General features: G+C 49.3%; 1 protein-coding gene across 1 annotated transcript in view; it reads right to left on the reverse strand.

Annotated features, from left to right (window-relative positions):
- The window catches only part of FBLN2 (fibulin 2), a 77,544-nt gene that overhangs the window by 16,658 nt on the left and 46,058 nt on the right, over positions 1 to 14,828 (reverse strand). Inside the window, exons 5-7 of the mRNA XM_075321624.1 lie at positions 8,144 to 8,330; positions 7,593 to 7,727; positions 4,964 to 5,107 (exon numbers count right to left, since the gene is read on the reverse strand). Of these exons, the coding sequence (XP_075177739.1) occupies positions 4,964 to 5,107; positions 7,593 to 7,727; positions 8,144 to 8,330 (466 nt within the window). The remainder of the gene's footprint in view (positions 1 to 4,963; positions 5,108 to 7,592; positions 7,728 to 8,143; positions 8,331 to 14,828) is intronic.

Here is a 14,828-nt window from a genome sequence, read left to right on the forward strand (position 1 = left end):
CGACGGTGACAGGTTGGAAGCTGTCCAGGGACCTACCACCACCCCCACCCACACAATACACCTTGGGCGGCCCTTGGGACGGGGACGGAGCCGGGGCCTTGGGACGCTGAGGGCACATGGCCTTGAAGAGTCCAGGTAGGTTGCACTGGTGGCACCGTCTTGGCTCTGCCACGGGCCTGGAGAGTGGAGTTGAGGGGGACACCCCCTGCAGTCTAGGGGCAGGTGGGGCAGTCGCAGAGTTCATCTTACCCCCTCTCCAGGTGCTGCTGGTGGCTGCTCTCCTGGCCTCAGGAGCCCGGTTGTTGGTGTAGTCATCGGCCAGGGCAGCTGTAGCCGTGGACCCCTTTGGCTTCTGGTCTCGGATGAACTGGCGGAGATCCTCAGGGCAGTTCCACAAGAGTTGCTCCGTGATGAACAAGTCCAGGATCTCCGGTCCGGTGGAAAGCTGCAGGCCTTGGGTCCAGTGGTCGGCAGCTCGGGCAAGTGCCCGCCTGTGGTCAGCCCAGGAGTCCTTTGGTCCCTTCTGTAGGCTCCGGAACTTCTTGCGGTAGGACTCCGGGGTGAGGTTGTACTGTTGGATCAGGGCCCGCTTGATGGTGTCGTAGCCCTGATCTGCCTCAGCAGGCAAGTCCCCAAGGATATCCAGGGCCTTACCCCTTAAACGGGGGGTCAGGTATTTGGCCCACTGGTCCTTGTTCAGATGGTGCTGCAAGCAAGTCCGTTCAAAAGCAGTCAAGAAAGAGTCCAAGTCTCCATCCTTCTCCAGCACTGGGAAGTCCTCAACACGGACCTTTGGAAGTTTGGTGTCTTGAAGGTCACGTGTGGCTGATGAGGGCCGGAGCTGAGCTAGCTGCAGCTGGTAGTCACGCTCTGCCTGGCGCTCTTCACGCGCTGCCTGCCGCTCCGCAGCCTCAGCCTCACGCGCTGCTTGCCGCTCTGCCCTGCGCTCTGCCAGGAGTCCCTTGTAGCCCTCCTGGTCTCCAGCCTGGAGAAGGGCCATAGCCATTTGAAGAAGGCTATCCGAGCCTCCCAGGCTCGGTGGAATGGCACGTGGTGATCTGCGGCCCGCTGCGGAGCCTGGTGATTCACTGTCCATTGCAGAGCGGAGGGCTGGCATCTGGCTCGTTGAGGACCCTTGGGTGAGCTGCTCCTCATCTTGTCCATAATTGCCAGCTTGTGCGCTGTCCTCTGCAGAACGGTTTTCTGGCGTCGAGCTCCTGGAGGACTCGTGGGCAACCTCCTCATTACTGCCCACAGCACCGTCCTCCCTCTCTTCGGCTCCTGCTTTAGCATTGGCCAGTTGCATAGCTCTGCTCCTGGTGCCATCAGCCATTCTTGCAGACTTTTGGTCACTGACACAGAACTGACACCTGATGCCTCCACACACCTTACAGTATCTGCACTCTGACACTCTAGTGTTGAGCTAGTCTGAAGACCCCAGCAGCCACAGCTGCTGCAGGCAGTCTTTAGTGTCTGGGAGTATGGGTCTCACACTCACACACACTATTATCTCGATCCCACCGCTATGCCACCAATATGTCACAAACCACCGGGGGGGTCACTCAGAAATCCCCCGCGCTGGCTACCAGTACGTCACAATCGGGGGGTAACAAGTGGGGGTCACCCCTCCTTTATACCTCCCGACCGACAGACAGAGCACGTGACGCGCTCTCTAGCGCCCCTCTTATAGTCAGGCCAATTATGGAATTGCCCGACCATAAGCAAGGAGGCCGCTATACTACTTATGCCGATTATTGAAGGGTCCCCGGTGAGAGTAGGGTATATATTCCCCCGACCTCCGCGGGCGGAATATATAAAACCTTCCCGAATCTCACTGGCCTCCCCACAATAATCCTTGGCACAACTCGCTGCCACCAACCGCTTCACGGTAACTATTAGCCGAACACACAGACGTGGGATTCAAGATCGAGATAACAGAACAGCCCAAGATTAATTATATAATTTAATCAGCCTAAAGCACACTAGAAACTACAATATATACAATAGGGAATCTACAGAATATACATATGTCAGAGTACAGTTACAATCAAAGCCTGGGTTACAAACAGGCATACACAGTTCCAGCAGTTACCTTGTTGCGTCTGGCCACAGGGGGGCGCTGTACCCAGGTTTCTAGGATCCTTCCCACAGATGTTTCCTACACGTGCCCCCAGCGAAAAGAACACTGGAAAATGGCCGAAGTAGGGTTATCAACCTGGGCAAATCCAGGTCCCCTCCTACCTTAGTGACCTCAGAGGGAGCACTGCTCCACCCCTGGCTTGAGTTATGGACAATCCACAACCTGGAATATGGGCCATAACTTTGCCTGGGAGCGTCGTAGGCGGACGCCAATGCTCTCATTGTGACAGTTATGAATTTAGCTACAGAACGAGGGGACTCATGACCTGTCTGCCAGTTCCCCATTGGCTGATATCACGCCTGGGGCATTTCCCAATGTCCTGCTCCCATAAAAAAGGGTGTGCCGGCATCGTCCGCATGCGGAGACACCATTTTTATGGTTGCCATATTTATCGGAAATATGGCTTGCGAGATATGAACCATTTTTTACTGGAGTCGTTCTGTCTAGCTAGTTCCATAGCCTTGCTAATGAGATACAACTCTTGTTACAGGGTGACGGCAGGGAGTCATCCTGTGTCCATTGTTCCCACACCACCTCATTTCCATATCACAGGACATGGCCATGGAGGTGTAAGTGGAACACTGAGAACAAGAAGGGAGGGGGCACTGCCAGGGAGTGATGAGGGACTATGACTGGAGTCATAATTCATCTTCATATCCCGGGATTTGCCTCACAAGCGGGCACTACCATGCTCAGGTACTCGTAACTAGTGATGAGCGAGCACTACCATGCTCAGGTACTCGTAACTAGTGATGAGCGAGCACTGCCTTGCTCGGGTGCTCGGTACTCGTAATGCGCAGATTGGATGCTCCTACGGACTCCACTCGAGAACCGAGTATAATGTAAGTCAATGGGAAATGCAAGCATTTTTCTGGAAGATCTTCTGGAAAAATGCTTGAGTTTCCCATTGACTTCAGTTGAGTACCGAGCACCCGAGCATGGTAGTGCCCACTCATCACTAGTTACCAGTACAGAGCACCCGAGCATGGTAGTGCCCGCTCATCACTAGTTACCAGTACAGAGCACCCGAGCATGGTAGTGCCCACTCATCACTAGTTACCAGTACAGAGCACCTGAGCATGGTAGTGCCCGCTCATCACTAGTTACCAGTACTGAGCACCCGAGCATGGTAGTGCCCGCTCATCACTAGTTACGAGTACTGAGCACCCAAGCATGGTAGTGCCCGCTCATCACTAGTTACCAGTACTGAGCACCCGAGCATAGTAGTGCCCGCTCATCACTAGTTACCAGTACTGAGCACCCGAGCATGGTAGTGCCCGCTCATCACTAGTTACGAGTACTGAGCACCCAAGCATGGTAGTGCCCGCTCATCACTAGTTACGAGTACTGAGCACCTGAGCATGGTAGTGCCCGCTCATCACTAGTTACGAGTACTGAGCACCCGAGCATGGTAGTGCCCGCTCATCACTAGTTATGAGTACTGAGCACCCGAGCATGGTAGTACCCGCTCATCAGTAGTTACCAGTACTGAGCACCCGAGCATGGTAGTGCCCGCTCATCACTAGTTACCAGTACTGAGCACCCGAGCATAGTAGTGCCCGCTCATCACTAGTTACCAGTACTGAGCACCCGAGCATGGTAGTGCCCGCTCATCACTAGTTACGAGTACTGAGCACCCAAGCATGGTAGTGCCCGCTCATCACTAGTTACGAGTACTGAGCACCTGAGCATGGTAGTGCCCGCTCATCACTAGTTACGAGTACTGAGCACCCGAGCATGGTAGTGCCCGCTCATCACTAGTTACCAGTACTGAGCACCCGAGCATGGTAGTACCCGCTCATCAGTAGTTACCAGTACTGAGCACCCAAGCATGGTAGTGCCCGCTCATCACTAGTTACCAGTACTGAGCACCCGAGCATAGTAGTGCCCGCTCATCACTAGTTACCAGTACTGAGCACCCGAGCATGGTAGTGCCCGCTCATCACTAGTTACGAGTACTGAGCACCCAAGCATGGTAGTGCCCGCTCATCACTAGTTACGAGTACTGAGCACCTGAGCATGGTAGTGCCCGCTCATCACTAGTTACGAGTACTGAGCACCCGAGCATGGTAGTGCCCGCTCATCACTAGTTACCAGTACTGAGCACCCGAGCATAGTAGTGCCCGCTCATCACTAGTTACCAGTACTGAGCACCCGAGCATGGTAGTGCCCGCTCATCACTAGTTACGAGTACTGAGCACCCAAGCATGGTAGTGCCCGCTCATCACTAGTTACGAGTACTGAGCACCTGAGCATGGTAGTGCCCGCTCATCACTAGTTACGAGTACTGAGCACCCGAGCATGGTAGTGCCCGCTCATCACTAGTTACCAGTACTGAGCACCCGAGCATGGTAGTACCCGCTCATCAGTAGTTACCAGTACTGAGCACCCGAGCATGGTAGTGCCCGCTCATCACTAGTTACCAGTACTGAGCACCCGAGCATGGTAGTGCCCGCTCACAATTACTAATTACACCTACACTTATATATTGTAACAAATTATAAGAACAGAATGATGTGTACGGCTTCTGTAATTAGCCGATTGTCTACTAAATGCGAATCTAACAAACTCCCGGCTGTGAGAAGTAAGAAAATAGTTGTAAAAAATACTTTTATTCACTGACATCAAGAATCTATTATTTAGAGGTTGTATATATAAAGGAGCTATAGGAGAGAGTGACTGCGGTGGATCTGGTGCCCCATAGGGGCTGTGAAGGCTGAGGGGCCCCTGGTACAGGCTTTGCTCTGGGGTCCAAGACTAGGCGTGGACACTGTGTAGTCGGCTTAGCACTAGATCCACATGCAGACACATATTGATCCTCACCAATGCACATGGTCCCATTCTCGTTGGCTTTGTACCCTCGGTTGCAGTTCAGGTGTTTTCGCTGGCACACGTATGATCCCAGGGTGTTTATACAGGTGAACCCTTGTCTGCAGGCGGCCGGGCTGGACGAGCATTCATTAATATCTGGAGGAAAAGAACGTTCAGGCCAGAATTCATACAAAAGGTAGAGCCCACAGCTCCAGGGAAGGACATACACAGAGGAAAGACTGAACAAAGTTCAACTGGGGGAACACATTTACTAGACGTGTCATCCAAAAAATAAAAAATTCAATAACTGAAAAATGTAAATTATTAATGTTTAATGTTTTGTTTAAATATTATTATTTGTTTTTAATTGAGCAAAATATAAAAAAAAATTTAAAGTTTGATATTTTCCACTCTTAAACACTAGGGGGAGCACTTGCTGAAATCCTACTGTAGAACTAGCTCACATTACAGCTGCAGTAAAGTGGGTGGAATCTGCTCTCCTGTGTGTGATGTCACCTCCCCCTCCCAATCTGGGTATTTACAAAAAGATAAGTGATGATGAAGTTTAGGATCACAGTGCGGAGCCATTTTGTTGGTGTCTGCAAAGTGATCCTAATGTCTAAAGTGTCACCAAGGACAGCTGCATAGTGCTCCCCACATAGCGCTCTGCACGCCCCGTACCAGCAATGCTCTGCCGCACGCAGACTTCACCGTTTCATGGCGCCAGTACTCACACATGCCAAACAGGTGACAGGGGGAAAGTGCAGCACACAGGATACGCTGTGAGCTCCACAAAGATGGCGCTGATCTCCTCCCTCTGCTGTGATCTGGACAGCCCATAGGGACACAGTGCAGGAGATAGGGTCGCAGCCCGTCAACGGTCTTCTATGTACAGGGGCTGCTGCATTTGAGGTGAGCAAACTGTCGTTACACACAGCAAATCCAAGATGGCAGCTCCCAGTGTCTCACTAAAACTAGAATTAAATAAAAACTAAATAAATAGTGAATTTAATTTTGTATTAAAAATACTTGATTTCATAATCACTATTATTAATACAAAAATAAAAAACAGGCGACACCTTTCCTTTCAATGGAATCTGTCAGCAGGTTTTTGCTACCTTATCTGAGAGCAGCATAATGTAGGCAAAGAAACTCTGATTTTAGCAATGTATCACTTAGATTACTGGCTGTAGCCATTCTGACACAACCAGATTGAGCCATGTAGCAGAGCTGAGGAAGCTCTCTATATACAATATCTATAGATAATGAGCTGCTCATCATAGCAAGGGGTGAGTAGTAGGACCAGCTGACCTCTAGATCACCTAGTCTACATTGATTGTATCCAAATACTTTCTACACTGATACGCTGTTATTATTATTTACACTTATAGATTATTTACACTGATAATAATGTGTCAGTGTAAATAATGTATAACTGTAAATAATATTAATAAGAATAATACACTATTATTAGTGTAAATAATAATGTATTAGTGTAAATAATAATGTATTATTATCATCATTATTATTATTTACACTGATACATTATTATTATTTACATTGATAATAATATGTAAGTGATAATAATGTTAATCTATCAGTGCAAATAATAATAATAATAATAATAATAATGTATAAGTGTAAATAATAATAGTAATACTAATACATTATTATTTACACTGATACAATATCATTATTTTTATTATTTACACTGATACATTAACATTATTATCACTTAAATATTATTATTATCAGTGTAAATAATAATAATAAAATGTATCAGTGTAAATAATAATAGTAATAATAATAATAATAATAATAATAATAATAATAATACATTATTATTATTATTTACACAGGCCTATTATTATTATCATTCGTATTATTATTTACACAATACATTAACATCACTTAAATATTATTATTAGTGTAAATAGCAATAATAATAAAAATAATAATGTATAAGTGTAAATAATAAAAATAATAATAATATAATGTATCTGTGTAAATAATAATGTATTATTACTATTATTTACACTGAGACATTATTATTATTATTATTATTATTTACACAAATACATTAACATTATCACTTAAATATTATTCGCAGTGTAAATAATAATAATATAATGTATCAGTGTAAATAATAATAGTAATAATAATACATTATTATTTACACAGATAATAATAATATAATGTATCTGTGTAAATAATAATGTACTATTATTACTATTATTATTATTTACACTGATACATTATATTATTATTATTTACATTGATAATAATGTTTAAGTGATAATAATGTTAATGTATTTGTGTAAATAATAATAATAATAATGTCTCAGTGTAAATAATAATAATAGTAATAATAATACATTATTATTTACACAGATATAATATTATTATTATTATTATTATTATTATTATTATTATTATTATTATTATTTAATTACATAGGTCCGGTGCTGGCTGTTTCTTTCATGGATGGGCCGGCGCTTGGGCTGAACATACGGCTGTGTGACCCCGGCCTAAGTGACAGCAAGCAGAGCTCTTATCCCTCATTTCATCATGGTGACTGTTCACATTTTGAGGCTCTAACTTTTTATTAACCATTTAAAGTCATGAAACGGTAAGGTCTTACCTTGACAAACGCCATCTTCTAGAATGAAGCCGCTCTCACACGTCACCTCCACGGCGCACACAAATGACCCCACCGTGTTTACGCAGCGCTCGCCCTTCCCGCAGGTGTGTGTATTCAGGGCGCACTCATCCACATCTGGGGGAACATAGGCACAACGTCAGTCCTGCTCGTCATTTTTTGACATTTTGTCACCACCGTTTGGTGTGATTGGGGTGAGAACCTAATTTTCCTTCAACCATTTGCTATAGAATATGTGAGTGCAGTTCCCATGCAGGCCTATGTGTCTCCATGGCAACAGACCACTATCATTGCTCCTGCTGTCTCTGACCCTTATGCTATTTGTCCTGATAACCTAAAGACAGTAGAGGAAAGAGATGGACGTGTGATTGCGGGAACAGACAACATATTGATTGCTGTAGTCGGTCGCCATGGAAACACATCGCTCTGCATGGGAGCTGTACACACACAACAGCAGGAGATTATTATCAGAATTGTTTGTAAAATTGCTTCTTTTATGTATTTTACTATAAGTCTATTATTTTGGTACTTGCCTTTTTCAGCTTCTGCTGTTGGTTCGGATTTTGGCAGAATTTTGATTTCTGGGGGAAGTAACTGCTCCTCTCCATTACAGCACAGCATCATCATGTGGTTACAGGGGTAGCCCAGGTTCAGGTTGGCCTCACAGGGATGGCCGTCCTTCCCGATCTTCAGACCCAGCGAACAACAGTCACAGCAAAGCTGCAAAGTAACAAGGAGGGAGGGAAAAGGAATATTAATGCAGATCGCTGGAGAAATTCGGGGCCCTACAGTTTGGTGGGATTGTGGAGTCCTCCAAACTGCATGGGAAAGTTAGATGATGGCGGATAATGCAGGATCCAGGGGAACCCAGGACAACGAAGGCGCCTGTCTCCATCCCTGCAGTGCCACTAATGGCCACCAGGTGGCGCTACATTATTACACTACATATATATATATATTAGTGATGAGCGAGTATGCTTGTTACTACTCGGTACTCGCACGAGTATCGCTGTACTCGGGCTGCTCGGCGGGGACCGAGTAATCTCGCGATACTCGTGCTGTACTCGTGGTCTTCATTTCTGCATGTTGGCGCTCTTTTGAGAGCCAGCCCTCATGCAGGGATTGGCTGGCAGACCACTGCAATGCCACAGCCCTGTTAGTTGTGGAATTGGAGTGATTGGCCGGCCTGCACAGCGTGACCGAGCCTTTATACCGGCGGGCGCGCTGTGCTCTGCTCACAGCTATCCAGACAGTCAGTGCAGGGAGAGTGTTGCTGCTTCAGGGAAAGGTTTGCGGCCCTTTATAGTTCGTTCCGGAGCAGGGCTGCAAACAGTGTGACCAGAAGTCCTTCTTAGGACTATTCTAGTTGTATACAGGCAGGCAGGGTATAGCCAGGTCGGAGTACAGTAGCAGAGTCCTTCTCAGGACTATTGTTGCTGTATACAGGCAGGGTATAGCCAGGTCGGAATACAGGCTAGTGACCAGAAGAGTCCTTGTCAGGACTATTGTAGCAGTATACAGGCAGGCAGGCAGGCAGGGTATATAGCCATTCCTAGTGGTGACCGTATACCAGCCTTCATCATATCTGGGGCTGGTGTACACAGTCTAAACCAGTCCAGATAGTGTCAGACTTCTCAGTAATTGTCGCTCCTAAAAACCTGTTAGGTTCTTAGTGCGTCCGTGCTTGCATTTAAAAACCGCACGTGTGTGCCTGTCGGTGGCAGCGTACAGGTGCACTTGTGTGCATTTTTACCAAACTATTATATAACGCACAAGTCTAGTGTATAATACACGTCAGTCAGCAGTGTCTGATAGTGTCAGACTTCTCATTAATTGTCGCTCCTAAACCTGTTAGGTTCTTATTGCGTCCGTGCTTGCATTTAAAAACCGCACGTGTGTGGCAGTTGGTGGCAGCGTCAGGCTCCATATTGTCCCTGGATAGAGACGTGCATGATGGCCTGTAAACCTGAAGTGCCCATTGTAAGGAAGTGGGTCTATTGTAGTATAGCCCTTAGGCAGGGCAGCCAAAAATTTGGAGGCTCCACATTGTCCCTGGATAGAGATGTGCATGAAGGCCTCAAAACATTGTTCCCATTGCAAAGGAGCGGGTCTCCTGTCGTTGTAATGCCCATTCTGAAAGAATGGGCGAAAAAATGTACCACTGGGGGTATACCTGAAACAACGGCCTAACTATTGTAACGGTCATCATGATGGCGCATGAGGAGAAGGAGGAGCAGTCCAGCGATTAGCCAAAGTCCAGAAGTGTGTTACCATGGGTGAGTGGAGGTACATGGCAAATTCCCGTTACAAACTTTAAATTCCGCTCTCATTTGCTGGTGGTGTGGTGAAGTCTGGCCCAATCCAACCCTTGTTCATCTTGATCAGAGTCAGCCTGTCAGCATTTTCAGTTGACAGGCGGGTGCGTTTATCTGTAATGATTCCACCTGCGGCACTAAAAACACGCTCTGACAAAACGCTAGCGGCAGGGCATGCCAGGACTTCCAAGGCGTAGAGAGCCAATTCATGCCACGTGTCCAGCTTGGATACCCATTAATTGTAAGGCACAGAGGAATGTCGGAGTACAGTTGTTTGATCTGCAAGGTACTCCTTGAGCATCTGGGCAAACTTAGGATTTCTTGTGGCACTACCCCGCACCTCAGGGGCTGTGGTACGTGAGGGGCTGAGAAAACTGTCCCACATCTCAAAGACTGTTCCCCTACCTCTGGCGGATTGGACTTGTGCCTCTCTCGGCTGTACGCCTTGGTTGTCCACTGATTCCTGACCTATGCCGCTAGCGTTTTGTGAGGGGAATGCTTTGCCTACTTCCGTGACTATGGCCTTCTGGAACTGCTGCATTTTGGTTGACCTCTCCGCCTCGGGAATAAGAGACATAAAGTTCTCCTTTTAGCGTGGGTCTAACAGTGTTACCAACCAGTAATGATTGTCGGCCAAGATGTTCTTAACACGAGGGTCACGAGACAGGCAGCTTACCATAAAGTCAGCCATGTGTGCCAGACTCTTAACAGCCATCACTTCAGTATCCTGACCAACACGATGACTGAAGATGCTGTCCTCCTCCTCCTCATCATCTACCCTGTCCTCTGGCCAGCCACGCTGAACCGAGGATATGACTGCATGTCATATCCTCAATTTGGCCGGAGAGTTGCTCCATGTCTTCATCCTCCTCCTCGTCATAGTCCTCCACTGCACGTTGTGATGAGACGAGGCTGGGCTGTGTGTTATCACCCACACCCACTACTGTTTCTTGCTCAAACTCATCGCGCTCTGCCTGCAATGCATCATGGTTGTTTTTTGAGCAGAGACCATTTTAGAAGGCAGAGAAGCGGTATGGTGACGCTAATAATGTCGTCATCGCCGCTCACCATCTTGGTGGAGTCCTCAAAGTTTCGGCGGATGGTACATAGGTCGGACATCCATCTCCACTCCTCAGGTGTTATGTGTGGAGTTTGACCCATTTCCCGACGGCTTAGGTGATGCAGGTACTCAACAACTGCCCTCTTCTGCTCACATATCCTGACCAACATGTGCAGAGTTGAATTCCAACGCGTGGGGACATCACACACCAGTCTGTGAGCCGGAAGATGCAAATGGCGCTGAAAGCCGGCAAGGCCGGCTGAAGCGGTAGGTGACTTTCGAAAATGTGCAGACAGGCGGCGAACTTTTACCAGCAGATCAGACAGCTCTGGGTATGACTTTAGAAACCGCTGAACCACGAGGTTGAGCACATGGGCCACGCATGGAACATGTGTCAGCTGGCCTCGCCTCAAAGCCGCCACCAGGTTCCGGCCATTGTCACACACGACCTTTCCTGGCTTTAGGTTCAGAGGTGTGAGCCAGTGATCTGCCTGCTGTTTCAGAGCTGTCCACACCTCTTCTGCATTGTGGGGTTTGTCACCTATGTAGATTAGCTTCAGCACAGCCTGTTGCCGCTTCGCCGAGGCAGTGCTGCAGTGCTTCTGTGTCGCCCTGGACAAGCCAGGGGCCACAGAGCACAACACTTACACACCCCACACTCCCTGCAGGCACATCATAGTCAAAACACAAAATCCTTGTTGCCTTCCCCAGGGGCTGTTGTCCACACCAGGGGGTGGAGCCAAGCGGTTGGTCTCCACCCACCAAGGAGTTCACAGTCCTGGAGGAGGGAAAACATAGGCAGTGAGAGTTAAGCTAAGGAAGTGGAAGGAGGAAAGTAGTAGAGAGGAGAAAAGTGACAGCAAAGAGCCTGAAGTTGGTCTGGGTGTGTGGCCCGGACAGGACAGCAAGGTTGGCAGGATGTGGTGACCGTCTGCAGTGGAGGCCGATTGGAGTCTGCCGTAAGGACCGTGGACGGGTGGTGACCCGGCCGTACCGGACCGGTATACAAAGAGAAGCCAGCACCATTGGCAGGGGCCTTTCGGATCCCGGCAAGGCTTGGTGTCGCCGTGAATTTGCCAAATCCGTTAGTGAGGGGACCTCCGGGTTTCCAAACAGCCAAGTCCCGATAGAAGGCAACCGTCCAACCGTGAAGGGGAGACACCGCCACCGCCAAGGGCAACCGTCTCCCAGGGCCAGCGCCTGTGGGCAAAAGGGGCTCCTCCGGCCCATATCCAGGTCGGGGAGCGGGTTACCGGTGGGAAACCATCACTACCAACACTGAACTTAGGTGCAGGGAGAGACAGTCCTCACTAACCTGCAGGGAGGAACAACCGCAGCCGTCCGAGGGACCCGTCCATCCAGCCACTTGTTTTACCGTGAACTGTGTCATCATCATTGGGCTGAGTGAGTACCTCCGTGCCGTGCGGCACAGCGCTGCCCCTGCGACCCTGCACCTCATCAGGCCCCACAACCCGCCTGTCATCCATCTCTACCCCATCACCGGGCCCCGGGACAACCAACCCCCCTACCCACGGAGGGGAGAAATAACAACAAAGCTGCTCCCTGTCACAGGCTCCCGGGATCCCCGTCCAGAGCAGCGGTGGTGTCCAGATAATCACCACAACCGTGGGTGGCGTCATGGACAATATCCCCAAAACCCAAATCACCCCTTTTCACTCACGGGCGAGGAGCGCCGCTCGAGTCCCCGGGATCTGGCCATCGCTCGAGCCACCGAGCAGCAGCAGCCGTAGAGCAGCGGCAGCCGGACCCGAGCAGTGGGAGAGCGCAGCGTCCCCTCCTCCGCCCGCGACACTTCCAGCTTGGGACTGGTGTGGAGGGTAAAGTGGATGAGGATGCGCAGGAGGAGGAGGAGGCTGAGGAGCATGACATTCCGGAGCTGTAGAGTGTGGGTGAAACCCTGACTGAGGTAGGGCCTGCAAAACTTGGTGTGGGAAGGACGTGTTCCGTCCCTCGCTCAGACTGGGTCCCAGCTTCCACAATATTAACCCAGTGTGCCGTCAACGAGATGTAGCGGCCTTGCCCACAAGCACTTGTCCACGTGTCTGTGGTTAGGTGGACTTTGGCTGAAACAGCGTTGTTCAGGGCACGTGTGATGTTTTGTGACACGTGGTTATGCAATGCGGGGAAGGCACACCGGGAGAAATAGTGGCGGCTGGGGACCGAGTAACGTGGGACAGCTGCCACCATCAGGTCGCGGAATGCTTCTGTCTCCACCAGCCTAAAAGGCAACATTTCCAGCGCAAGCAGTCGCGAAATGTTAGCATTTAGAACTGTGGCATGTGGGGCGTTGGCAGTGTATTTGCACCTGCGTTCAAAGGTTTGCTGAATGGATAACTGAACGCTGCGCTGGGATAAGGACGTGCTTGATGATGGTGTTATTTCTGCGTGGGCAACTGCAGGTGCAGGGCCGGAGGAGGCTTGTTCGCGGGCAGCATGGACAGGGGATTGGCTCGCATGCACAACAAGCGAAGACGTAGCAGTGACATCAGCAAGCACTGCTCCTCGACTCTGTTGTACATCCCACAAAGTCGGGTGCTTGGCTGACATGTGCCTGATCATGCTGGTGGTGGTCAGGCTGCTAGTTTTGGTACCCCTGCTGATGCTGGCACGGCAGGTGTTGCAAATGGCCTTTTTAGAATCATCTGGAGCCAACTTAAAAAACTGCCGGACTCGGGAAGACCTAACATTTGTACAGGCACCTTGTGTCGTGTTGTTCCGGGGAATGGTTGCCTGACGTCTGCCTGTGGCCACCACCCTGCTTCTTACTGCCTGTTGGGATGCTACGCCTCCCTCCCCCTGTGCACTGCTGTCCTCGCTCTGCATATCCTCCTGCCAGGTTGGGTCAGTTACTGGATCAGCCACCACGTCATCTTCCTCTTCCGCACCCTGCTCCTCCTCCTGACTTCCTGACAATTGTGTCTCATCATCGTCCACCCCTTGTTGAGACACGTTGCCAACTTCGTGAGAACGTGGCTGCTCAAATATTTGGGCATCTGTACATACAATCTCGTCATGGCCCACTTCAACAGGAGCTGGCGAGAGGCCAGAATGTGCGAATGGAAACGTGAACAGCTCTTCCGAGTGTCCAAGTGTGGGATCAGTAATGTCCGAGGAGGACGTGTACTCAGCCTGGTGGTAGGAAGGAGGATCAGGTTCAGAAATGTGCGGTGCAGTATCACGGCTACTGACACTTGACCGTGTGGAAGACAGAGTGTTTGTGGTGGTGCCAATCTGACTGGAAGCATTATCCGCTATCCAACTAACAACCTGTTGACACTGGTCTTGGTTCAAGAGCGGTGTACTGCTGCGGTCCCCAAGAATTTGGGACAGGACGTGCGAGCAAGTAGATGTGGCCCTTTGTTGTGGCGAAATTAGAGCTTGCCCACGACCTCGGCCTCTGCCTGCACCACCATCACGTCCACTTCCTTGTTCCTTGCCAACGCCCTTGCGCATTTTGCAATGCTGTGCTGACGTGTATTCACTAGACTTGTGCGTTATATCCAAGTTTTTGCAAAACGCACACAAGTGCAGCGGAAAGCTGCCACCAACAGGCACACACGTGCGGTTTTTAAATGCAAGCACGGAGGCACTAAGAACCTAACAGGTCTCTATCCAGGGACAACGTGGAGCCTCCCAATTTTTGGCTGCCCTGCCTAAGGGCTATACTACAATAGACCCACTTCCTTCCAATGGGCACTTCAGGTTTACAGGCCCTCATGCACGTCTCTACCCAGGGACAATGTGGAGCCTCCCAATTTTTGGCTGCCCTGCCAAAGGGCTATACTACAATAGACCCAATTCCTTACAATGGGCACTTCAGGT

This window comes from Anomaloglossus baeobatrachus, chromosome 8 (assembly GCF_048569485.1).
Source record: "Anomaloglossus baeobatrachus isolate aAnoBae1 chromosome 8, aAnoBae1.hap1, whole genome shotgun sequence".
Lineage (NCBI taxonomy): Eukaryota > Metazoa > Chordata > Amphibia > Anura > Aromobatidae > Anomaloglossus > Anomaloglossus baeobatrachus.